At 35.7% G+C, this 27,744-nt stretch overlaps 1 protein-coding gene across 3 annotated transcripts in view; it reads right to left on the bottom strand.

Annotated features, from left to right (window-relative positions):
• The window catches only part of LOC150107820 (uncharacterized), a 59,982-nt gene that overhangs the window by 6,963 nt on the left and 25,275 nt on the right, over positions 1-27,744 (bottom strand). For all 3 annotated transcript variants that reach the window (XM_090392075.1, XM_090392073.1, XM_090392074.1), the window contains exon 3: positions 14,324-14,368. In XM_090392075.1, coding sequence (XP_090248201.1) covers positions 14,324-14,368 — 45 coding nt within the window. The remainder of the gene's footprint in view (positions 1-14,323; positions 14,369-27,744) is intronic.

Here is a 27,744-nt window from a genome sequence, read left to right as displayed (position 1 = left end):
AGCTTTGACCCTTAAGCACTCCTTCCTTACAAGACTTGAATCTAAATTAATGGGCACTGGAGTAGGGATGCTAGTTCAGTGTTGCAAAATATAAGTTTTAAAAATTTAAAAACAAAGATGGGATGTAGAAAATACTCTGGGAGGTGAAGAAAATAGATATTGGGGTGTTGGTGGATAACACAAATTCTGGCAATGATGCAAAAGACGTTGGCTTGTAGAAGTAAGGAGGTTCTGGTTCCATTGTATAAGGTCTTGATTAGGCCAAATATGGACTACTGTGCACGTTTTTTCACCTGGTTTCAAAATGAATCAAGAGATATTAGAAAGGGTCCAGAGGGGATTGACTAAGGTAGTTTCTGATTTCTGGAATGTTGAATATGAAGGAAAGTCGAGATGATGCAATTTACAGCATCTAGTGGATAAGAGGAAAAGGGATGATGTTGATAGAGACAAGTTGGTAAGGGGATTGTTATAGGATTAACAGTGAAGAGGTTTTCCATAAAATGGTGGGAGATTGGGGAAGAACAAGTCATCCGCGAAGGTGAGTAAGGGAGTGAGAAGCAGGTTTTTTTTGCATAGAAAGTTGTGAATGATTGGAATGCACTGCACTGCTAGAGAGCATGGTGTCTGCAGAGAATTTGAACGTGTTTTAAGGCATAGTATGATGAGCTATGTGTAGGGATCTCCTTGATGAGTTTGCAACTCTATGGGGTCTTAGAATAATAATAAATCCAGAAAAACTTATAAAAACACAAATCACCACTAGTGCACTATAAAATACTAATTTTTTTAGGGAAAAAACAAAAAAAAAATCATTAATTTACATGCACACTAAAATCAATCAACCACTCTCAATATAGCCTAGAACCCAAAATATTCAATTTTTAATAAATCTTTATCCTCCTTTCTTAGGCAAAATAATACTGCTGAACCAAATATGAGAATGTTACCATGGTCTGGTGCTCAGATCTTAATCCTATTTAGAAAAAATTAGCATTTGATGAGTAGAATAATATGAAAAGAGAATTGCAACACAGTAATAAAGAATAGTGGTATCATAAATGTGGTACAAATTTTGCATGCAATCTGATTTCTAGTAGCATGCCACAGATGTGCTGCAGTAATAAAAGGTGATCCTACAAAATACCGAGGAAATGGCACTCATGCAGAATCATCTACATGGATCACACTCGGAAGGAAAGTAGAAATCAATGTGTGGATGTAAAAAATCATCAAATTCCTGCCATGTACCCTCAAGGGGTGTACAGGATATGATAGTACTACATGAAAAAAATCACATCATTATTAATTTCCTATCTACAATTTTCCTCCAAATCAGTGTGTTACTTGTCAAGACTCCAACATTATCAGATCTTATATTTATATCGTCTAAAGCACTTTGTACCGTATCAATCCTCCTATATCTTCGTCTTCCTCTGGGTCGTTTTGCTGCCAACCTGACAGAGAACACTTGTTTTGCTAATCTTTCTTTGTCCATTCTGTTTAAGTGACCATACCACCCGAGATTAGCTCTGCTAACGCATTCTTGGATGTTGACAATGTCAAGTTCTTTCCTAATATCCTCATTTTTAATATGATATTGCCATTGATGCCATCTGTTCATGCCTATAATCTTTCTCAGGACTCTCATATCTGTGGTCTCTTCTCTGGTCAAGTGTTTTACTTCTGACCCAGCTCTCAGATCCATAAGTTAAAACTGGTTTGAACACTGTCTTGTATACAGCTAATTTAGTGTTCTGACTAATTTCTCTCTTATTCCATATGAATTTATTCAATTGACTTCCTACCATACCAGCTTTGCTGATTCTGTTGTCTATTTCTATATTTAATTTACCATCTTCAGTAAAAATCGTGCCTAAGTAGCTGAAATGCTTCACTTGTTCCACAGGTTCTCCATTCACAACACAGTTGACATTTTCAATGATTCTGCCTATTTTCATTCTTTTTATTGCTGACCTTCATACCATATCTATTACAACAGCTATTCAATTTAGTCAGAGAATCCTGCAGACTTGTAGTGGATTTATTTAGAAGTATAACATCATCCACATAAAGCAAAGAGCTTTAACATCTCCAATTTTGATATCATGTTTAATACCACTTTCCTTCATAATGTGATCCATATAGATAATGAATAACAGGGGGGATAATGTACATCCTTGTCTCACACCAGATTTAACATTAAACCATCTTCCTGTACTTCCTTCAATTCTAACTGCTGACTTACAACTCAAATAAAGACTAAGTATTGCTTGATATAATGCCCCATTGACACCATATAACTGCAGCGTATAATAGCTTCTCTCTTGGCGCCTTGTCATTGCCTTTTCCAAATCGACAAAACTTAAATACAGATCTTTGTTATATTCCCATGTTTTCTTGACTATTTGTCGTCAAGTGAAGATCTGATCCTGACAGCCTGTATTTGGCCTGAATCCAGCTTGTTCTTCACCAAGCTTTTCTTCCACAATTCTTCTCAACCGTTTCTCAAGTATACTTGCATAGATCTTGCCAGGAACACTCAGTAGGGAAATACCTCTGTAATTCTCACATGCAGTTTTATTTCCCTTTTTATATATGGGTACTATGAGAGCTCTACTCCAATCATCAGGAATTCGTCCCTCTGTCCAGGCTTTCTGAACTATGCAGTGCAGCCACTGTAAGATTCTTATACCACCATACTTAAGCATTTCTGGTTGAATATCATCTACTCCTGCTGACTTTCCACATTTCAAGCCTTTGATGGCTTTTTCTACTTCAAGCATGGATATGTATTCCTGACTGCATGCCTGGTCAGTGTTTTTTACCACTGTGCTATCATCACTGCTTGTTTCGTTTAGCAGTTTTTCAAAGTAATTACTCCATACTTCAAGGATATCTTTTTCTCCCGTTTTCATGTCACCTTTATCATCTCTAATTCCTTTTACAGCACTCTTTCCTCCATTCCTAAGCTTCTTCAACAACCTCCAGAATATTTTGCCACCTTCTTGATATTTATTTTCTATATTTTTGCCAAAGTCCTCCCATGCCTTTTGTTTAGCTAGTTTTACACAGTGTTTAGCATTCTTGCATTTGTCTCTATATTCTCTAAGAGCACAAGCTGACTTATTTGACAGAAACTTTTGATATGCTTTCTTCTTTTCCTTCACTGCCTCTAACTTCCTGTGTCCACCAGGGAGTTCTGATTTTTTTTATCCTTGCAGACAACCTCACCACATGCATCTCTGGCTGAATCAATGAGGGCTTTCTTCAAGGCTTGATTCCTTCTCAAACTCTCATTTTTTTCTTCAATAATCTTTGTGTATTTTAGTCTACAGTTCACATCTGAGAGCTGCTAAACTTTTATTCACTTTAAAACTTTCTTACATGTTATTCTTTTCAATATGAAATTCAATTTTATCCTGCTTAAGACTAAATAGTGATCACTTCCAATTTCAAATCCTCTGTATACCCTGGTGTCCTACACTAGGAAGGAAACATCACTATCAACAATAACATAGTCAATGAGACTTTTCTTATTCCTTGCCTCTTTTCTCCATGTGAATTTGTGCACATTTTTATGTTGGAACATGGTGTTAGTAATAACTAGTCCATGTCCTGAGCAGAAATCCAAGAGATATTTGCCATTATTATTAGCTTTACTGTTTTCTTCAAATTTTTCCAAAATATTTTTATATGTCTCACAATCATTTCCTACTCTGCTATTTAGATCCCCAAACAAGGACCAACTTTTCCTTTTTCATTGTGTCAGTTGCTTTTTCTAAAGCCTCAAAAAATTCCTCCACTTCTACCTTAGTAGAACCTTCTGTGGGACCATAGGCACAAATAAGTCTCATTGTCTAGTTCCCCATTCTCATGTTTGCCCACATTACTCTACTTGAGACTGACTGCCATTCAAGAAGATTAGCCTCGTATTTTGTGTTGAATACTATGGCTACTCCTTCTTTTCCTTGATTATCATTGCCTGAATATAACATTTTGTATTTATTGCTCAGAAAAATCTCACCAGTTTTGGTCTTTTTTGTTTCAGTCACCGTATTATGTCGATCTGGTACTTATCTAACTCCTCAGCTAGCTCCATTTCTTTGCATTCAGGCTTCTTATGTTGATAGTACCGATCTTTAACTCTGGTGATGTTGAGTTGGGGTTTGTTCCAGTAGCTGACTTTTCGCTGTTCGCCCTGGTTCCCTGGTGAAAACGACAGGGGGGGGGGGGCTTGTTTAACCGGGCGACGCCCCAGCCGGCATGAAATTTTGTCATGTTGTACCATCATTTTTTATTTTGGTCGGCTAAATCCCAAATTGCCAGCCCATCCCCGTTCATTCAGTATTCAAGTAGATACCCAACAGGGTGCACCACGAGAAGGTGAGGATTGGACATTAGGTCAGAAGCCCTGGTCGGTTCTCCGCATTCCTTTAAAGGCTATGTGGAGGTCTCCTCTCAGTTGTACAGCTTTGACCCTTAAGGTTTGCAACATTTCATTCATGAAAAACAATACAATATATTAGAGACAACGAAAGTGAGCCTATGCAACTTCTTTGCTTACAAACCTCCCCTGTTAAATTCTGTAGAAATGGCATTATGAAGCTTTCACAACATTGGAAAAGCATTGTTCTTCAAATGGAGAATACATACTTGATTAAATTAGCAAGTGATTTATCTTTTAAATATCTTTACAAACTTAATGTTAAAAACGACATTAATTTTGGGATGACCTGTTATAATTGATGAAAAGAAAAGCCTGCTTAAATTGCAATTTTAATCTAGTATAATTGCTCTTGTATAAAAGAATACCACAGCAAAGCATGCAATTAGTTTTATACTTGGATGATATTAAGGCATAAGAGGATCCAAAAATATAAACATCTAGTAATGATGAATCACACAATTCATGGGATTCCACTGCTGAATTTCTATATTAAATGAATCTTATCTGTGGAGTCATCCACAAAATGAAAACTTAGCATGATTACTATAACACCTTGCAAAATACTACATGTCAGTGAATGACAGATGCTAACAGATCTTCCTGTCTGTTCATAGTAGTCATAGCCACAGATCTTTTGTTTCAATGTTTAACTTACTCAATGACACAAGTAGTTTTGTGCTGAAGATGCTGGTTTAAAAACCAGTAAATTAACATCCTTTTTATAATTTTGCTTTGTTTGGTATTGTAATGCCATTAAAAATTAAAATAGGTTATGAATAACTTATACCATTGTGGTTTAAGCCAATAAGAATACAATTTGGCATCACACAATTGGGTGTTGCTTAAACAGTGTCCCCGTTGTTTTTGCTGGGGAACCAAGGGGAACAGTGAAAAGTCAGCTAATGAAACACACCCCAACTCAACGTAACTAGAGTTCAAGATCGGTACTATCAACAAAAGAAGCCTGAATGGCAAAGAAAAGAAGCTAGCAGAAGAATTGGATAAGTACCAGATCGACATAATAGTGGTGGCTGAAACAAAAAAGACAAACTGGTGAGATCTTTCTAAGCAATAAATACAAAATGCTATATTCAAGCAATAATAATCAGGGAAAAGAAATAGCTATAGTATTCGAACTAAATACGAGGCTAATCTTCTTGAATGGCAGGTAGTCTCAAGTAGAGTAATGTGGGCAAAAATGAGAATGGGGAACTGGATAAAGAGACTTATTTGTGCCTATGGTCCCACAGAAGATTTTGCTAAGGTAGAAGTGGAGGAATTTTTTGAGGCTTCAGATAAAGCAACTGACACAATAGAAAAAGAAAAGCTGGTCCGTGAGGGGATCTAAATAGCAGAGTTGGAAATGACTGTCAGACATACAGAAATATTTTGGGAATAGAGTAAAGATAATAAAGCTAATAATGGCAAATACCTGTTGGATTTCTGCTCAGGACATGGATTGGTTATTACTGACACAGCGTTCCAACAAAAAAATGTGCATAAATTCACATGGAGAGAAGAGGTAAGGAATAAGAAAAGCCTCACTGACTATGTTATTGTTTATAGTGATGTTTTCTCACTGGTGCAGGACATAAAATGCACAGAGGATTTGAAATTGGAAGCGAACACCATTTAGTCTTGAGCAAGATAAAATCGAATTTCATATTGAAAAGAATAACATTTAAGAAAGTTTTAAAGCAAATAAAAGTTGAGCAGCTCTCAGATGTGAACTGTAGACTAAAATACACAAATATTATGTCAAGAAAAAGAAAAAGATATCCTTGATGTATGGAGTAATTACTTCAAAAAAATTGCTAAATGAAACAAGCAGTGGTAACATAGTGATTAAAAAAAAAAAAAAAAAAAAAACACTGAACAGGCATGCAATTAGGAATAGGAATACATATTCATGAAATAGGCAGAAACATTGAAAACATCAACTGTGTCCTGAATGGTGAGTCTAGAGAACATGTAAAACATTTCAGCTATTTAGGCACAATTGTGAATTAAATATGGAAATAGACAACAGAATTAGTAAAGCTAGTATGGTAGAAATTCAGCTGAATAAATTTTTATGGAAATTTGAGAAATTAATAAAAACACTAAGTTAGCTATATACAAGATGGTGTTCAAACCAATTTTAACTTATGGATCTGAGAGCTGGGTTAGAAACAAAACACTTGATTAGTGGAGTGAAGAGATGGCAAATTGCAGTATCAGTTAAAAATTAGGAAAGAAGTTGGCATTGTTAGTATTCATGAATGTGTCAATAGAGCTAATCTCAAGTGGTATGGTTACTTAAACAGAATGGGAGAGGAAAGATTAACAAAAGAAATGTTGTTTGCCAGGGAAAAGACCCAAAGGATGTAAACAGATTGATACAGTAAAAGATGCCTTAAAAGTCAGAAATATATGATCTGATAATATTGGAATTTTGAAATTGGAAACTAATTTGGAGGAAAATTATTGATCGGTGTAACATTTTCGTGTAGTACTATCATATTATCCTATACATCCCACTGAGGGTACTTATCAGGAATTAGATGATGATGATGAATAACTTCAATTGCATAATTCTTACAAACGTTCCTTGCAATTCTGGATAGGATTCAAACTTCTTTCCAAACTAAAGAGCAAATATTGCATCATCCTTATTAAGATATTATAGAGAAACTTCAGACAAAAGTAATATTGCAATTATTAGGAATATCTCTGAATACAACAAAACTGTTTTGCTTAGAGATTTCTCAAGTTATAAAATAAATGACAGATTTCATCCATAAAAAAAAAAAAAAAAAATTATTAGACACAACTGAAAAATGAACATTATCAATTTATCTGAGATGATTTGGTGAATTATCTGTGGAAGGTTACTGAAAGTGTAGAAAAGCTATTCAACTATCACATCCTGAATCCCGATTATTTTTCTAGTTTTCATGTTTAAAATTTGTCCCAATTCTCCAACTCTTAACAAGTCCCATTAAAAATTTTTTTCTCAAAAGAGACAATCTGAGAATGTTATATGCATTGTTTTTCTATGTTGACTGCAAAATGGAAAAAATCTCATTTGATGTTAGTATCAAAGAGATTTTGCAGTTTTTTTCTGTTTCATACCCTGTTAGACATGTCTCATTCTAAAAACTTGCATTTTCAATATATATCTGTATATAGTGCTATTAATTTTATATCAAAATTCATAACTATTATTCATTTAGCAGTCAAATTTTGCAAACCAATTTTTTTTTTTTTTTAATGTCAGTATACAATCTTCTGAAGGATTACTTCATCAAAGAAAAATGACAAGTAATTTACTGCTTATCTAATTTGTCCTCTAATAAGTCTGAATATGCAATCTTATTTATGTAAAAGATATTTCAACCTGTGTTACAAAGTTTTTATATAATGTGTATAAAATTAGAGAAGCACTTAGTTTTGAATATAGACAGCAAATAGCATCTTCTTCTGCTTCTCCCACTTACGTGGGGTCACTGTTGATGATGAGTCTCCTCCACATCCTCCTGTCTTGGGCTGTCACCACATCCAAGTTCTTCATCCTCAAGTCCTCTTCTACCAGCTCCCTCCATCTCTTCTTTGGCTGCCCACACTTCCTCCTTCCTTGCACATCCATCTGCATGACCCTTCTTCCCACATATTCGTTCTCCCTCCTCATCACATGACCAAACCATCTCAACCTTGTCTCCTGTATCTTCGCTCCTAAGTTTGTAACTTTCACTGTTCCCCTCACATAGTCATTTCTCAGACGATCCTTTCTGGTCACACCACACATCCACCCAAGCATTCTCATCTCTGCTACTTTCATCCTGCTGATGTTATTTTTCCTCAGGGCCACAGTTTCTATAGCATACGTCATAGCTGGCCTCACTACATAAAACACAGCAAATAGTATATAACTGGATGGTATTGTACGAGGGCTGTTCAATAAGTCCATGCAAAGTCTAAGAGATGGTGCCACCAGTACGTATCGAGGTTATTTTTAGTTGCTGGCAATTGTTGGAGGATCGTACACTAAGTTTCAGTCAGACAGATCGATTACTCTGTGTTTGGCATTCATTTGAATCGATCAAGTACCGTGATTTGTGAAAAATGGACGAGAAAGAATTTTGTGTAGTGATTAAACATTACTTTTTGAAAGGCAAAACAGCTCAGACTTACCATAATCTTTACATGTTCATGTAAAGATTATGGTAAGTCTGCATCTTCGATTAGAATGGTTTATAAGTGGTTTAGTAACTTTTGAAGTGGCCATATGAGCACAAGTGGCGCTGAATGTTCTGGATGCCCAGTTGAGGTCACTACTCCAGAAATTATTGAAAAAATCCATGATATGGTGATGGAAGAGTGAAGGTGCGTGAAATTACTAAGGCTGTGGGCATCTCAAATGACCACCTACATAATATTTTACATGAACATTTACATATGAGAAAACTATCTGCAAGATGGGTGCCATGGTTGCTCACTCACACCGGATCAAAAGGCATCAACGTGTGAACCATTGCAAGGATAGCTTGAAGCTGTTTCAACGGAATCCAGAGGAATTTTTGCGTCATTTCGTAACAGTGGACGAAACATGGATTCATCACTACCAGCCTGAGACCAAGGGACAGTCAAAACAATGGGTTGCAAGCGGGAATCTGCACCAAAGAAAGTGAAAACCGTTCCTTCAGCAGGATAGGTTATGGCTACCATCTTCTGGGATGCTCGTGGCATAATCTTCATAGACTTCTTGGAAAAGGACAAAACAATTACTAGAGTGTATTATGCATCTTTGCTGGGTCATTTAAATAATGAAATAAAGGAAAAACGACCACACGTGGAAAAAAAGAAGATTCATTTTCACCACGACGACGCACCTGCTCACTCTTCTGCAATCGTGACCACAAAATTGTTCGATTTACGCTACGAAGTCCTTTCGCATCCCCTACTCTCCAGATTTGGCTCCCTCGGACTACTATCTGTTTCCACACATGAAGAAATGGCTGGCAGGAAAGATTTTCATCAAACGATGAGGTGATTGCTGAAACACGTTCTGTACGCCCTGTTGAGGTCATCACTCCAGAAATTATTGAAAATAAACTGCCTATATTGAAGAGTTGGATAAATCATACTATATGGATGGAATCAAAAAACTCAAGCATCGTTGGACTAAGTGTATAGACCTCAAAGGAGACTATGTTGAAAAATAAATGTTTGTCCCCAAAAAATTGTTTTCTTCATATATGCACGGACATAATTACAGGATAATGAGTCATAAGGTCCTGAAACCATTAGAATCCAAAGAAAAATAGTATTTAGGCAACTGTAAAATATGTTTAATGAAATGACTTTTCAAAAGTGGGATAGGCAGAGATAGTCATTTCTATTAAAATTCAGAACATGCATTAATAAGTTAAAGATACCATGAAATTATATTCTTGGTTTTCCTTTATCCATGTGTAAGCAAACAAAGTTTGTGTGTAAAGTAACTTCAGGACTCGGATATCTGTATATAGAGGCTAATGACTCTACATCACTTGCCTTGGTATCCCATAATGCAAAGCACATTCTTACAGACATGTATTGTATAATGCTATACATTATGGAAAGGGTCACTACCCAGACTAGTTTTAACCTTTGAGGTCTTTATCAGTGGGAGCCAGACCCAGAAGTGATACCAAGGTTGAAGTAATGCAGAAGTCATATTTCTATATACAAGTTGCCAAAAAGGTGTCACACCTCATTACTAAAATACTCTGGATTAGAGATAGATCTCGAAAGCTTTTTCACTTGGTTATACCATATATTAAAGATGCCAAGAAATTATATTCTTGGTTTAATCCTTTATCCAAGTGTAAGCAAACAAAGCTTGGGCATGAAGTAATTTCACAACTGGGCTACTTCTTGGCATCTTTAATTTATGGTATAACCAAGTGAAAAAAACTTTCAACAACTATCTTAAATCCAGAGTATTTTAGCAATAAGGTGTGACACCTTTTGGCTATTTGTATATTGAAATATGACTTATACACACCAATCTTGGTATCACTTCTGAGTTTGACTCCCACTGATGAGACCTCAATAAATGTCGAAACCGGTATGGGTAGTGACCCTTCCCGTAATGCAGAGCAATATACATGTCTGTAAGGATATGTTTGGCATTATGGGATACTAAGGAGTGATATGAAATCATTAGCATCTATATACAAGTAACCCAGTTGTGCAGTTACTTCATGCACAAACTTTCTCTGCTTACACTGGATAAAGGATTAAACCAAGAATATAATTTCTAGGCATCTTTAATTATAGTAAAACCAAGCGAAAAAACTTTCAACATGCATTGATTAACCTTTACAGCTTTCTTATGAGTCTCTCTGTTAGGAAACTGCTTTTCTTTTAAGCCTTATGTTCATCACTGGATTCTACTTTCTCTCTCTCTCTCTCTTTTAAAGATGTATTTTTTTTCTCCCACAAGTTGCAGAACCTCCAGCAAACTGATTACTATATGTGAACAGGGGTGCTGCTGATAATTGCACTGGAAAGCTATTGTTCATGGACCATTCCAACTTCTCTTGAAATTCACTCCATAAATTCCAAAATTGCCCACCTGCCTCACATAGCTATCATGCCATTCATTTCATTCTTCTTCTCGACTCATTATCATCTGGGCAACAAACAAGTGGATCACTGTACTATCTTGGAAAACATGTTTTATGCATCCTGTTATTCATCACACCTCTAACAAAACCAATTGCTGTCACACACACACAAACAGTCACCCTTTAACACTTCTTTTACTTTACTAACTTCTCTCTCTTATTCACATCACTCAATTGCTTCTACAAATGTTATAAATTAAAGATGCCAAGAAATTATATTCTTGGGTTCATCCTTTATACAAGTATAAGAAAAAGTAACTTCATGACTGGGCTACTTTTATATAGAGACTAATGACTTCACATAAATTGCCTTAGTATTCCATAATGCAATTCCATAATATAGTATTCCATAATGCAATACACATATCCTTATGGACATATACAGGGTGTCCCAAAATTCACACAAGATTTAAATTTAGCGCCATTTGTGCAGTAAAGTGTTGCCAACGAGAAAAAAAAGACAGCGTGACAGCTGACAGTTCAGGGTTATTAAAAATGGAGCGCTACACGAAAGAACAACGCATTTTCATTGTTGAGCAATATTTTAAAAATAATGAAGGTTTTGGCAGCTTTTCACAGTTGATGAATTTAACTTCATGAACTGTGAAAAGATTAATTAAAAAATTCAAGGAAACTGGATCAATTAGTGATCTTATACACTCTGGCCATCCTTCAAGTCATTCAACAGAAAACATCGAAGCAGTTCGTGAGAGTGTTGCTGAGAGTCCAGGAACATCAATTCGGCACCGTGGTCTTGAATTGGGCATTTCGAGAAGCTCTCTACAGTGTATTCTCACGAAAGATTTGCATTTTTATGCTTACAAAGTTCAATTGACTCAAGCCTACTGACCACACACAGCGAAGAGAGTTCGTTGAATGGATTATGGAACAACAACAAGTGGATGCTTATTTTTCGAACAAAATCATCTTCAGCGATGAGGTTCATTTTCATCTTGATGGCTTTGTTAATCGACAAAATTGTCGCATTTGGGGTTCAGAAAATCCATGAGTGATTGTTGAGAAACAAATGCATCCACAACGTGTCACTGTTTGGTGCAGATTTTGGGCTGGAGGCATCATCAGTCCATTCTTCTTCGAAAATGTGGCTGGTAAGGCAATAACAGTTAATAGTGCTCACTATCGCGACATGATAATCCAGTTTTTTGTGCCTAAATTGCAACATATGGATGTGGACGACATGTGGTTTCAACAAGACGGTGCCACATGCCATACAGCCTGAGAAACAATTCAATTACTGCATGAGTCATTTCCTGGTCGTGTAATTTCCCGTTTTGGTGATCAGAATTGGCCGTCCAGATCATGTGACTTAATGCCGTTGGACTCTTTTCTTCGGGTTTTCTTGAAGTCTAAGGTTTATACCAACAAGCCCATGACCACCCACGCCTTGAAGGAGGAAATTGAGCGCTGTATCAACGAAATTCAGCCACATTTATGCAAAACAGTCATGGAAAATTTCGACAAAAGAGTGCGTATGTGTCAGCAAAGCCGTGGAGGCCATTTACCCGATATACTATTCCACGTATAACCCTATACTGTATACTTTATGAATCAATAAGAAATTACAATTTTTAATTAAAAACCTGTGTTTTCTATAAATTATTTCTTGAGTGAATTTTGGGACACCCCGTATAATGCTATGCATTATGGGAAGGGCCACTAACCAGACCGGTTTCAATCTTTAATTTATAGTATAACCATGTGAAAAAACTTCCAACCATCTCTCTCTAATCTGGAGTAACTTAGTAATAATGTGTGACACCTTTTGAGTACTTTTATATGGAAATATGACTTGCATTACTTCAAGTTTGGTATCACTTCTGGGTCTGGCTCTCACTGATGAGACCTCAATAAAAGTTGCAACCAGTCTGGGTAGTGGCCCTTCCCATACTGCATATCATTATATATATGCCCATGAGAATGTGCATTGCATTATGAGATACTTAAGGCAACTTCGTAAAGTTACTTCATGTGCAAACTTTTGTTTGCTCACTTGGATAAAGGATTGAAACAAAGAATATAATTTCTTGGCATCTTTAAATTATTGTATAACCAAGTGAAAATAACATTCAACCTTCTTCAAATGTTTAATTTCATCCTCCATTCTCATAAACTTTGATTTAAGTTCTTCCACCATTACTAACATTTATTCCCTCCTGTTGTTATTGGCCACACTGTTCTCATTTTTTCAAATGCTTTAGTTTGCCACTGCACTTCTCATGTACCCCAATATTCTATGTAGAAGGAATAATCAAACACAAAACTTGATCTCTTGAATGAAACCTTTTATGCCATTTTTAAAATTCTGACTATCAGTGGTATACCAAAATAAAATTCAAAACAAATGATGTGTATATTAAATCTTAAAAAAAAAGCAAGCATTATTATTATACAATATATCTAAACCATAGGTGGCCAACAGCAAGCCCATGGGCCGCATGCAGCCCACAGCATGATAAAAACTATATTAAATTATATGTATTATCAATTTAGCTATTAGTTTTGACTGCAGATTTTCTGATTGATATACTAGTTATATTCATTATTTCTGATGACGAAATAATGAATATATATTCATATTCTCAACATGGAATCAAAATTGCTTTATATATAATTTAATTTAACTTATATTTAAATCAATCAAGTATTTTATATTGTTCTCCCAGTAATAAAATGATTTAACAAATATAGTAATTCAATACATATAACTATTGCCTTGAAAAAATGCAGTTTATTTTTATTTAAGTTCTGTCTGAAAGTGTGCGGCCCATGAAGCTACCACTCATCATATATTGGCCCTCGTATAGAATGAAGTTGGCCACGCCTGATCTAAACAATACAATATGAAACCACTATTTTTTCAGCACGGTTCAAAACACAGCATATACTCCCTGCTAGCCTTTATTCTGTATCATAAAGGAAATACGTTTTGGTAATAACATAGCAAAAATCATGTTCTTTTAATTTTCATGTTTTTTTTTTTTTTTGTTGCTGAAACTAATTGAAGTGCTTTCGTTTGATCTAACTTTGAATAAAATAATTCAAATTCAAAACACGGGTCAAAATATGTAAAATCTTTTACAAAAGCAAATATCCACTTTCATTAACTATCTTTGTCAACATCTTAAGAGCATCTATAACTATATATTAATAAGTTATGTTGAATGAAAATAGTTTTCACTTAACTGGAGATCCAGCTTACCTTCATCAACAAGTGCACTCTGGACATCCACCTTAAACTGAAGCTCTGAAATACAAAATTTGCATTTTTAAGCAAATGATTAATATTCACACAGAATAATCATTACAGATCATAAATAAATAATAGCAATCTACAAATGTATATTTCTAAGAGCAACATTCATCCCATCATTTTTTATAACCTATCTTTTTTTTTCACATTTGACGTCCATATACGCCGTATGGTCACTGCCGTACCTCATATAGTTTTGGCAATGATGTCTTCTGCTAGAAGACAGGATGTTTGTGATTGTAGGACATTCACAAACATCCATGCCCACGGTGGGATTCGAACCCGCAGCCTCTTGGCTGGAGAGCGGACACGCTAACCACTCGGCCAACCAGGCCAGCAAATCAAATTTAAAATACCTATGTATTAAACTGCTGAAGATGCACTGGAAAGCTATTGTTCATGATAGCCTCAACTCACCTTAGGCAGATGATGAATATGTACACATAACTGATTGCTTGCTCGTCATTCATTCCCCATCTTTCCAATTTTTGGAAAACAGCCATTCTTTCTTCAAATCGAACAAGTTTCCCCTTTTTTCCTTTACACGTATAGAAAGTAAAGTAAGTTTCATATTTCATGTCTAATGTAACAAAAGTTGTCTAAACAAAACTTTTTGAATGAAGAGAACCTAGATACATATCCCATTATGATCCAAGGAGCAACTATTTATTAAAAGCTTTTCAAACAGGGATTGGAAAGCTCTTAATAAGCTTTGGTCTTTCAGGGTTTTTCTTCCTGATAACTTAGCATGTTCGCACCAGGTAGTGTCTGCCATTTGCAAACCACTGGTGGGAACTAGCTTTAGTATATGTATGGCACTTTCACACAAATTTTCATGAAGCTTATATGGCATATTAGTTGCAACTTTTTCAGTAGAATTTTAGTCTGAAAATTAGCATTTTGCGAAGTTTTTTTTTAATATCCGATCCACACGTGAAAGGCCACAAGACCCATATCACATTAGTAGCGTGGTGGTGGGGCAAGAAGAAAGGAGGAATCTGTTCACATTTTGCTTGAAAAACGGGGGGGGGGGGGGGTTGTAATCTTTGGGGAAGGCTGTTCCAAAGAAGCAGATGAAATGAAAGAGGAAGCAGCGAACCTAGTGCAGTGAGTTTCAAGACTGGACTGCAAAAGGGTGTTGGTTAGCAGTGGTTCTTGTTTTAATGATTTTGGAGGAGAGTGGAAGAATGATAGTGGCCAATTCAGCAGAGTACTGTCCATGAAAGTATCTGTAGAAGAAGCACAAGGCAGAAATTGAATGTCTGTGAGTGAGTGAGAGAGAGATCATTAATTAGCCGGATTGTCCTCTTCTGAATGTCTTAGATGATACAGAATATGTCAATTGTAATTCAAACTAATTTTAAGTTATATGTTTTTTGCTTTACATAAATTGAGTGATTTCTGTATCTAATGTAACTGCATTATAAACAGCTATTATAAGTATTTTCTTGAACTGAAAATTTGAAAGAGGATGTTAGGACAAATGTGTTTAGTTAGCTGCTATGTTTAGTGCTATAATAAATCTTTTGTTTGAATGCATGCAGCACTGTCTATGAGAAAGGAGTGTTTTTAACATGTAACATACCAAAAGTCATGCTCTTTTAATTTTCATGTTCCCTTTTTGGTGCTGAAACTAATCAAAGTGCTTCTCTAATCTAATCTAATGGGAAAGGAGTGTTTTTCCATTATGAGTATCATTCCAGTTGTTTCTAATTCAGTGGCAGCCGGTGAAAATTTTAAGTGAGGGTGCTGCATATACAAAATAAAAAAAATAAAATAATAATAAATTCTTTTTTTCCTAATCAGTAACCAATTTATTAATAAATAAATTTACATATTAAAAAATTGCTTTATTAAAAATATTTCATCCTCACCACGAACAAACACCAATAATAAAAGTTTCGTATCTCACAGAAATAACGTGCGCAAGCATACGATACACTGCCCAAAAGAGTAGTGTCAGATTCACTAGTTATGTGCAATGAGAAGCGCAAACGAATATCGACGAATCTGGCTGCAATTGGTTGAATGTGATAATTTGACACTGTGTTAGATCGCAGTGTATTTATTTCGTAATCTAAAGGCGTTATTGGAACAATTCCAATTAACTATTCAATCACTGTCGAAACAAACTGTAGCCTTTAACATGTTGTAGGCATTGTTATTATTTATAAACACAAATAAAGCATACGATACACTGCCCAAAAGAGTAGTGTCAGATTCACTAGTTATGTGCAATGAGAAGCGCAAACGAATATCAACGAATCTGGCTGCAATTGGTTGAATGTGATAATTTGACACTGTGTTAGATCGCAGTGTATTTATTTCGTAATCTAAAGGCGTTATTGGAACAATTCCAATTAACTATTCAATCACTGTTGAAACAAACTGTAGCCTTTAACATGTTGTAAGCATTGTTATTATTTATAAACACAAACAAAATTTGCATTTATATAATGTTGTAAGCATTGTTATTATTTATAAACACAAACAAAATTTAAATTTTTCATTTTTTCCTTGGGGATGCTGGAGTGTCGCAGTGCTTATATACGGGCCACCACTGCTCTAATTATACAAAATATGTTGCTAAATATAGTAGAGATGTTAAATATTCCTGTATACTGTATTTAGTGATAAACAAAGTTACTTGTTTTTCTTCTGCAGAATAGTGCCCATTAAGGTTAGAAAGTTTTTCATGCATAAGAACATTTTTATTCCAGGCTTTGGAAACAAAGTTTTACTATGTATTCATGAATAAAAATGAATATTTCTATGTATTGTAAGAAGTATTCATTTATATTTAATTTATTTAGTATTTATTTTGTTGATCTAGAACAGTGGTCTCCAAACTTTTCACTGTGAGGGCCACATTGGGTATGTCAGCACTGTTCAGCGGGACGTAGTAAAAAAAAAAAACTCTAGAACTAGATGAGTTTTATTGAAAGCAGATAAAAACTGATTACAGAGTATGTGGGATTAAATTATCATATATTAATGACAATGAACAATATCAGCAAATTCTCATATTTTTATCACAAATTATAATAAAACCATTAATGTGAATGATGTAACTGTGTGTTTTTAAAATCTTATTAAACTCTGGTTCAAATTTTGAAGTGCTAATTACAAGTAGCAATTTCAAATGTTCATTAGATAAATTTGCCCTGCATTTTGACTTGATATATTTCATTCAAGAAAAGTTTGTTCGCAAAGATACATTGTCTCCCAAAAATAGATAAATTTACAAGCAAATTTCTTCAAATTTGCTTGTAAAATTCAAATTTTTTTTCTTCGTTAGTCCATTTTAACCGACCTTTTACAGTCAGAAAGACCATAACTTGGATTAGGTTTTTTGCTATTCAGGAATATATTTTGAACACAATTTTAATTAATGCATTTGAAGTCTATCAACAACCAGTGTTTTGTTTTTTTTTGCGAATTCTTATTGAAAAATGTCCAATTGGCAGGCTGGATAAAATCATATCGCAGGAGACACCTGATCTAGAACATAATGTTGCTGATGTAATTATAAATTGTTTGTTTCTGAAATTTTCCATTTAATATTTTCGAAACGGGGTCGACTGCAGGTAGCGTTCTAATACTACAGCATTAGTTATAGAAGCATAGACAGCAGGGGACTATGGTAATTGGATATGTGTATCCTATTATTGCATGAAATGTATACTGATCCTTAGTAAACAAAAGAAAATTCATACAAAACAAAGCAAAATATAAATAAAACACAGAAATAAATACACATAAAAAAGCACAACAAATTTTACATGATGATTTGCTGCTCCATCAACCCACATGTATTCCTGCCATGCATAATGAATCGCCTGATAACATTATTAGTTCATTAGATTAACCATTCCCTACAGTTATTTACTGAACTACCATATGTATACAGCAGCTGTTTATTAGTTATTTATACTTTGCAAAGTATAAATAACTGGTCTTACAATTAAAGAATCACTATGATGTATAGTGCTTCTGCCAAAACATAAGTACGAAATTTCTGTGGGACAATATTTTCTCTTGCCCTGACAGATAGTTAAGGTGACAGCAAGAGGACTATGATGTAAATGTGTTAAGCTTTTACCTCCTGCATAACAAACAAACTGGTGAGAGAACAAAGAGATAGAATTAACTATTTAGTAACAAGTCCCACCATGGGCATGGATGTTTGCAATTGTCTTTAGGTGGGAGATGAATTTCATCTTCCAGTGTGAGATCACTGCACTGCTTATTGAAGGCCTGAAGTGGCTTGAAAAAGTTTCATGTTTGGTCTCTAGAGCAGTGTTTCTGGACCTGTTAAAAAAATTATAATATACATGTAAAAATTGGGGGGGGGGGGAAACCCTTAGCCCTCCCATGGTACAAATGTACTACAGGTTTACTAATAACCTTTTGTGAGTGGGAACCACATTAAAAAAAAAAAAGTAACAATCAAGTTTACAAGAGCCAAGTATCCCTGACCACAGCAAGCCTTTGAACTTAACATGTAAAAGTAAGTTGGAAAATTATCCTTCAACTTAACTGAGATGACATTTTTATTCAGGTTTTAAATGTTACTTGATGTGATCTGATCAAATGTTAGATATACATTACATTTTAATCCTAATGGATTAAAATGTAAGGAAGTATAATGCCTATATAGCATATTAGTGCAGTTTTCGTAGGCTAGAGAAAACCTGAAGATTTTCTTCTTTGAATAGTTAGAGGTGGTAGTCGATGGAACACACTAGGTGGGAAGACAGTTGCAGAAAATAGAGGAAACTAGAATGAAAGGAGGACAAACTGATTTAGTAGCAGATGTGTCTTCAGACTATATATCTTAACAACCAATGCTTGCATTTTGTGGACCAAGAGAAAGAGAATTTATCTCCTCTTCCTTTGCTAGAAAGGTTCTTTCTAAGACTTAATTAAAAAAAAAAATTTTTTTTTGTAATGGTGGATGCTATTTCAGTATAACAGCACATAAGAAATTGGTATGAAGGACCTATCATGCTGACAAGTTATTTCAGTAATTCAATCTCAGCAAATACACGAATCAGGAGACTGGAAACAGTAATCTGACTAGAAAAGATCATAACAAAAAACTTATTTTAAACAGTGTTGTAACACTAAACAAAACTAAATTATAGCAAAATGTTTATTCACTGGCTTATATTTCTCTGCATTTCAAACCAACAATCCTCATAGCAAACAATACAGTTTACACATGACAATGAGTAAGTGAAAGAACCAATTCAAATTGTAATGGACAAAAGATTTATAGTCCTAATTCGGTGCCTTGTAATGTTGTATAAAAGATGTATTACAGTTGTGTAAGAGTTGATCAAATAGCCCTGAAATTTTTGGCAAATTAATGCAGCCATACTTGTTAAGGTTAGGAGAATGCTTCATAGCCATTGCTGACTCTAAAAATAATCTTTCTGACCTGTAACAACTTTTATATAGCACAGCGGTTTTCATTCATCTAATCCTGTGTAAAAGGGTGTCCAAAGCATGGTCTGCCAACCCAACTTGCCATAATAATGATAGCGAATGTATTTATGTTCTCCAAGACAGAAGTGGTTAACAGATCTTCCTGTCTGTGCAGAATAGGCTAAGTCACAGGGAGCTTCATACACTCCAGGATATGCTAGAGGATGGAGTTTATCCTTAGAAGAGCAGACCAAAGTTGCTAATTTGACATGTGGTGTGGTTATGTTTTATTAGTACGTTGGTGATCTTTTCAGATATATGAAATAGGAATAGTGGTATTTTGTTCTGTGGGGAGGAAGAAGTAGGAGGGTAATGTAGTGCTTTATCTGTTTTGTGGGAGCTGTAGCCATATGTCAACAAAGTATGACAAAGATAGTAGGGTTCTGTGGAAAGTTGCATCATTAGAACAACAGCCCTATATCAAATTTGCTAGAGCTATTCGATATATCAAATAGCCCTAGCTCTGTGCATGAGGTTTTAGAATTCAACCGGGAGACTGTTGTTCTAAGATCAACTCCTATACAGTTGTAATACTTCTTTTATACATTAGAGGGCAGCAAATTAGGACTGTACATCTTTTGTCTATTACAATTTGAATTGTTTCACATGCTCATTTCACATGTACATGTAAACTGTAACATATTGTTTGCTCTGAAGATGCTGTTATGTAATCCAGCAAAACATAAGCCACTGAATAAACATTTTTATAATTTAGTGTTGTTCGGCATTATAATACAGTTAAAACAAATTATGTCCAACACCTAAACTTGTCAACTAGAATAGCAGAAATCATTCCAAATGGTACCACTGCAGTGCCAGAGAACTTAAGAATGAAGGAAAGGCACATGCCATAACAAAGGAAGCATTGACAAGGTTATAGTCACAGGACTGCTCAGTTAGGTTGGTTTCTTTTGAATTATAGTCTGAGCAACTAAGCTGAGGCAAGCATATCATGTTTTGCTAATTGTGTGTTTCTAGTTTGTTTTGCAGGATGAGAAACCCAAGATATTCCAGGAGAAAAAAAACCTTTGCCACCTCCATTATGAGACTGGTTAACTCACTTTCAGTTGAAAAACTCTTCTAAAGGTTCATGCTCTGGATGGGATTTGAGTCTATGCCTTTCCAACAGAGTGTGTCAGCCAGATATATATATATAAGCTGTGAAAAAGAAAAGAAAAAAAAAGCTGAGAGTTATTTGGTATTTCTGACAGGTAAATGGACAACTTGTGTCACTGCTTAGAGTTAGCTGGTCTGATGTGAGATATCAAGATTTTTCATCCCAGAAAACAGACCAACCAGCTAAAAGCCACGCTCTTACATTCTTCACAATTAACAGTTGTAATACATGGTCTCATAGCTTTAGTTATTTCAACCACAAATCCAAATAATTCACTGCTTAGGGGAAACAGCTGTGCATCTCTTCTGACTTGAGCAGTGATGTTTTACTTAAAATGTTCAAATATGAAGGTATACAAGTTTTGCAGAGGTTATACTGCATAATTCAGAAAAAACAGTGGTCAGAATATGAAATTACAAGTGACCGGAGCTCAGTACTCATTCATCCATCTGTAAAATGAAAAGAAAAAAAAAAAAAGAGTTACAAAGGAATTTCCTTACTGAGTGTTCTAGTTAAGATTTATACAAGTCCACTTGAAAACGATAAGAAAAGGTTGCTGAAGACAAACCTTAGAAAGCAACAAGCTGGGTTCAAGCCAAATAGAAGTTGTATCATCATCAGTGGTTCTAACAGGCACCTAAGCACACCCTTCCAAGTATCCTTGGATTTTGTAACCATAATTTGAGAATAAGGTGGTTAGCCCTATGCCTTTAAGTATTCTTCTGTCTGTAAATTACATGTGTTATACTGGCCAGTTTGCCTGGTTGCGGAATAAAAAAACTCGAGTTTCCGAGAGGGAGAACCTGCCACCTCCATATGAGACTGGATAACTCATCTTCGGCTGAAATAGAATGGTAAGGACCAGATTATTATTTTAGTTAAACAGTTGAGCACCTCTATAGCAGAGCTGGTAGTAACAATGCTTAGAAATACCTTACTGTGAATCTAACTAGTCTATGAATGTGATAATTTTTTTTTTTTAAACTGAAGGCAAGTTAGGTCTTATACAGGAGGTATCTGCAAAAATGAAAGGACAACAAAAAAAAAATGCACCGACTCTTATTATGGCAAAAGTTGTCAACTGACAGATCTCAGAACTGCACAGAGTAGTTGCTTTGTGCCTAGCTCAATATTTGTACATGGGTCCTCTTATATGGAGTGTGACAAAAACACTGAATTATACACTCAAGACAATTGAATCACCTAACCACTGACATATTCAAACTGCTATATACATAAAGTACAAATCTAATTCAACATTCTTGAAAAAAAAGTGCCGATGAAAAAGTACATTTTTTTTTATTAATGTATCTATTTACAATAAAATTTAAAGGCTCCTCCAAGGAGTCGGATTAATTGAGGGAGGACTTCCTCCAGGTCACACAATGCTTAAATACTTATTTCTTTAAAATTATTTATTGGGTATACACTTAACACTAATTATGATGTTAAGTATATACCCTTGTCTTGTCAGATGTTATTTCCTTCCAGGAGGTCGACTACCATGAATGGTTTTGTGTTTCGCTCTTACATTCTTCATAAGACAAAAAAGGTCCAGTCCTTGATATTTCCCTGTTCAATCTGTTCTTTGTCTTCTTTTTTCTAGTGCCATTCCTTCTAAAAGTGTTTTTTTGTAGGAATACATGCCTTATATATGACCAAGGTGGGTGTGGGCGATTTTCTTTTCGTAAGGATTTTCAACAGAGTCCTTTCTTCTCCAATCATCTCTAAATTAGTTTTTTTTGGCAGCCCATGGGACTCCATGTATTCTTCTGAGGATCCACGTCTCAAAGGCTTTTAGTTTATTTTCACACTATTTTGATGTCCAGGTTTCTGCTCCATATGTAGCATTTGGACAGCCTAGTTCTCATTTTTGTGGGAATTCTCTTCAGGTCAGAATGTTTTTCATGCTATGAGGGTTGATCTAGCAATTTCTATCCTTAATATTTCTTTATCATACTTTCCATTTTCTGTAATTAGTTGATCCAAATATATATGGCTCTCTACTTGATCTAAAATATTTCCTCTGATCTTAATATTCATATTGGGCATTTTCCTTTTTTCTCTTGTTACCAGCATAGTTTTGGGGGTTTTTTTGAAGTTGAAATTAAGTCCATATTTTTCACTTAGTTTCAGTGTCTCTTCTAAGTGTATACTCAGTAAAGGCAAAAAAAAAAAAAAAAAAAAAACCACATGCTTGCTATGAACTGTAAAATTACGCTTGTGTCTAAATTTTAAGATCCTCTCACCAACATATGTTTATCATATCTTCTCTCCCTTTCAAAATTTGAGTAATAGACAGAAGTCTATTACCAAAACTTTGACATTGCACTCCTTTAGTATCCTCATGTGAACAATTACCTTCTGCTGAACCTCTTTTCAATTGTCTTTTCATCTTAGTTGAAGTTAGGTAATCATATAATTAGTTAATTATGTAGTATTATCAAAACCTTGTAAAGAAGAAGAATAATTTCCATATGCCTTCAATTCAGGTTTGTCTTCAATATTGCAGTTATCTGATATGATGACTTAATCACCTTAGCAATGTGGCCCCCTAAACTAACTGTCTCTAGCTTCACCAATCACTTAATACTTCCCGTAATGTCCTCAGTCCAAAATGAGCACAAGATTTCACTTATCAATACTAAACTAACATACACTATCATATGTCCACAGAACAAGTTTGTTCAGATCAGCAAGACATTTCCTGCATTGGAAAATATTAGGATGCAATTAAAAATAAAATAACTAGAAGACGCACATTAAACAAGTCACAAGAGCAAGGAATCTGGTAGATGCACACCTGGAAAAGTAAGTGGTGAAAGCTGGTCTTTAAGCAAAGAGAGAAATGTGGAGATTTTTTTCTGACAGGACAAAATGCCACAAAAATGTTGAGAGGCTTTGAAATTTTTGCACTATGTTCTGATATTCCCTTCACATAAGTCTTATATCAGGTATCATTAGCATGAATAATTGGTCATGCTGAGCATGCTATGTTTTGTAAGCACAGAGTCCTCTGGAATAAAATTAAAATCCTACACCAGAGAAAAGACCTTGTGGAATGTCTTTATATGGGAACTTGCGAAATGATTATTATTACGTGATACCTTCAAGGAGTCCAAAGACTCATCGAGGGAGGGCACCTACTCTACAAGTCTCTGTCTCCACCAACTACAGTGAACCACATCATCTACACCAATGCCATCTACTGCCCACTAGTATTTTCACAGGCAATCACAACATCGATGCTCACAGCGGGATTCAAACCTGCAGCCTTTTGGTTGGAGAGCGGATATGCTAAGTACTTGGCAAACTGGGCTGGCATTAACTTCCATATCCAAACTTAAATAGATCTGATGGTTTACATTTATCTCCTTGATGGAAGATGGTCCTTTTTCAACGTGCTGATATTTGCCAATATGCTTATTTAATTATGTATTTATATATGTATAATCAGGAATTTGTTGAACATTTTTATTACCTTACAACTGTGGCATTTTTATAATCCATCATTTGACTCTTGAACAGCCCTAACCAACTTTTCCAAAATATTCAACCAGTTGTAAGATGCCAATTAGTTGATAGTTGGATACACTGGTCTTTGAACCACACTTGTACAATGGAATAACCATATATTCTTTCCACTCTTGTGGAATCTTCCCCTTTTCTCACACTTAGATATACAGCCTGGTCACAAAATAATAGCCAGTTCAGATGAACACTCTTAGCATTCATACTGATATCCCATCAGTTCCTATTGCAGAATTCCTATTCAGTTTGCGCAACAGCACTAGTACTTTCTCCTCATACACAACTTTCTTCATTTAGCAGCGAGTTGAATGTTGCATATACCAGGCTGATAGCTTTAAGCAAAATGGCTTCTCAATAGTTGAACAATCTCTTTATTAATAAACTGCATACAATCTACATTCAATAGTTATTCTTTTCAATTAATTCTTTATTTTACTTGCAGCATAAAGACAGAATTCTTTTGGGTTGTCTTTAACTTGCAGAGCCAGTTTCTTTTCCTACTCAGACAGCTTTCTGTATAACACTTGTGACTCTTCTGATCTGCTGCCTATAATTATCATAACTGACATCCTTATGCATAAGGTATTCTTTCCACATTATCCTTCTCTTTTGAATCTCTTGCTTAATTACATTACACATCCATTTCACTCCTACTCTATTCTTCGAACTCTGGCGACACATTCTGATAAGTATTTTTTAAACAATACCCATGCAATGTCAATATCCTTCTTATCTAACAACTGATACCATGGTGCAGAATCAAGCATACCCCTCAGTTAGTAACAATTTCCTACTTTGTAGTTCAGCATGTAATATTTTCTGAATGGAACATTCATAAACCTAGCCACTTCCCAAGTGAGTATCACATTATCACTGTCACCAACTGGAGGCAGTATAGTTACATCTTTAACTGAAATCCCCTCTGACACTATAATGAGATCTAACACTCTTTAACAACAAGTTCCTTTTGTCACACGTTGCTTGAGAAAGTTATCTTGCAACAGCTCAATAAATTCAGATAAATTATGATTACTCTTTTTCTACCCATCACCTTTATTTGGTGTTGCGTTTCATCATCACTAGTAACCAATCCACCATATCTGTAACAACACCCCACTATGTATTTGATCTTGTTTGACTCCATCTCACACCAGATGGATTCAAACTCACTGCCACATGAAAAACTGTTACCAGTATTGTAGTCATAAGTCTCAGCTCTAACTGGATTCAAGTTGTCTGATATCATTAGCAGCAGATTACCTCCTCTCCTATCCTTTCTAAAAGTACTATACCCTTTGCACTTTATAGTACATCTGCTTCTGATAGCCAGATCTCACTACAATATGAGATTCCAATATATTAACCAGGGCAACAAACTCCACTACTTTGTTTCTGATACTCCTAGCATGCGTGTACAGACAAAACTTACCCGCATACTGTTTTGTATACTTGTCTGTGGTCTGCATGATGCTGTTCGACAACTTGAAGAACTCTGTTCTTATCTAGTTCTTTACTTAGGTAGACATCTCTGTACATGCTTGATAGGTAAACAAGACAAACACAGAATCATTCTCTCTTCATAATCATTTCCATAATAACCATTGGAATCATTAACACAGTTACCTAACACTGTTTCTCTTACACACTGCCCCTCCATGTGGTGCACCTGTCCATGGTAGAGAGGACCTCCCAGTGATGGTACTGGCTCTTTTCATTCTTCCTCTTTTTCTTTGCTCTACTTCCTGTATTCTTGGCTCTGCTTCTCCTGAGTCTTTTTCACTATCCTTTTTTCCAGACCACCATCACTTGGATCCAACGCCTTGCCACCGTGTTTGCTGTGCGGTGCGACCTGTGGACTTCCGGAAAGGGGGATCCTGGTAGTCTTGCACTACTTTGGCTCCTGCTTCGGTAAGACAGGAGATCCTGGATGGCCTAGCCAGGATCTGGCTAGTGGGCTTGCCTGCAAGGGTCAACGGGTGCTGCAGTAACTCTCTCACCGCATGGTCCAGATCCTAGACCTGCTGCAGTGCTGGTATAGCGTCCAGGGTAGCCCTGGCATTCCACTCCGGAGCGCAGCCTTTGCTTGACAGGTAGTGGGCATACATGTGTGGCTCTGTGGTGGGTGGGGAGCTCTGGTGCCGAACTAAAAACTACTTGAGCATGAATCCTTCATCCTTAAATGTTTCAGGGACCCTAACAAAGTCCCAACCAAGTACTGATACCATAGATACAGCATAAGGAAACAAAAGATATCGGATAATAACATAAATGTACCAACCTTCATGCAACAGGTGAAAAACCAATTGGGAAAATGTCACCCTTCTTTATTCAAAGAGGTTTAGGACTGGCAAGACCTCCTAAAACTGTTAAGAAATTGTGTTCTGGCGATAGCCTTATGGAAACACTGTGTCAATAACATTCCAAGAAACTACTAAGTGCAATGACAACAGGTGGAATACAAATCGTAACACCTCATAAAACACTCAATTCCAGTAGAGGAGTGATATCAGAATGGAATCTCCTTGATGTTCCTGATGAGGAGATATGTTCAGAGCTTAAAGATCAAGGAATAACAGGTGTGAGGCGCATCCTAATACGTAGGGATGGTCGCCTGGTTTCAACCAAGAACATCATCCTTACTTTTAATACACCTAGGCCTCCAACATCTATAAAAGCAGGGTATCTCAGCTGTCCTGTTAGAATGTAAATGTCAGAGATATGGACATGCCCAAACTGCCTGTCGTGGTTCTACTACCTGTGTCCGATATGGTAGTAAAGAACATGATAACAAATCTCATCATCAAATTCCTGCCATGTACTCACAAGGGGTGTACAGGATATGATAGTACTACATGAAAAAAATTACATCATTACTAACTTCCTATCTACAATTTTCCTCCAAATCAGTCTGTTACTTGTCAAGGCTTCAACATTATCAGATCTTATATTTCTATCATCTAAGGCACTTTGTACCTTATCAATCCACCTATATCTTGGTCTTCCTCTGGGTCGTTTTCCTGCCAACCTGGCAGAGAACACTTGTTTTGCTAATCTTTCTTTGTCCATTCTGTTTAAGTGACCATACCACCCGAGATTAGCTCTGCTAACGCATTCTTGGATGTTGACAATGTCAAGTTAGTTCTTTCCTAATATCCTCATTTTTAATATGATATTGCCATTGATGCCATCTGTTCACGCCTATAATCTTTCTCAGGACTCTCATATCTGCGGT

This window comes from Typopeltis vanoorti, chromosome 4 (genome assembly GCF_054136105.1).
Source record: "Typopeltis vanoorti isolate ZY-2024b chromosome 4, IOZ_Tvanoo_1.0, whole genome shotgun sequence".
NCBI classification, from domain to species: Eukaryota; Metazoa; Arthropoda; class Arachnida; order Uropygi; family Thelyphonidae; genus Typopeltis; species Typopeltis vanoorti.
This window is presented reverse-complemented; position numbering and strand designations above follow the sequence as displayed.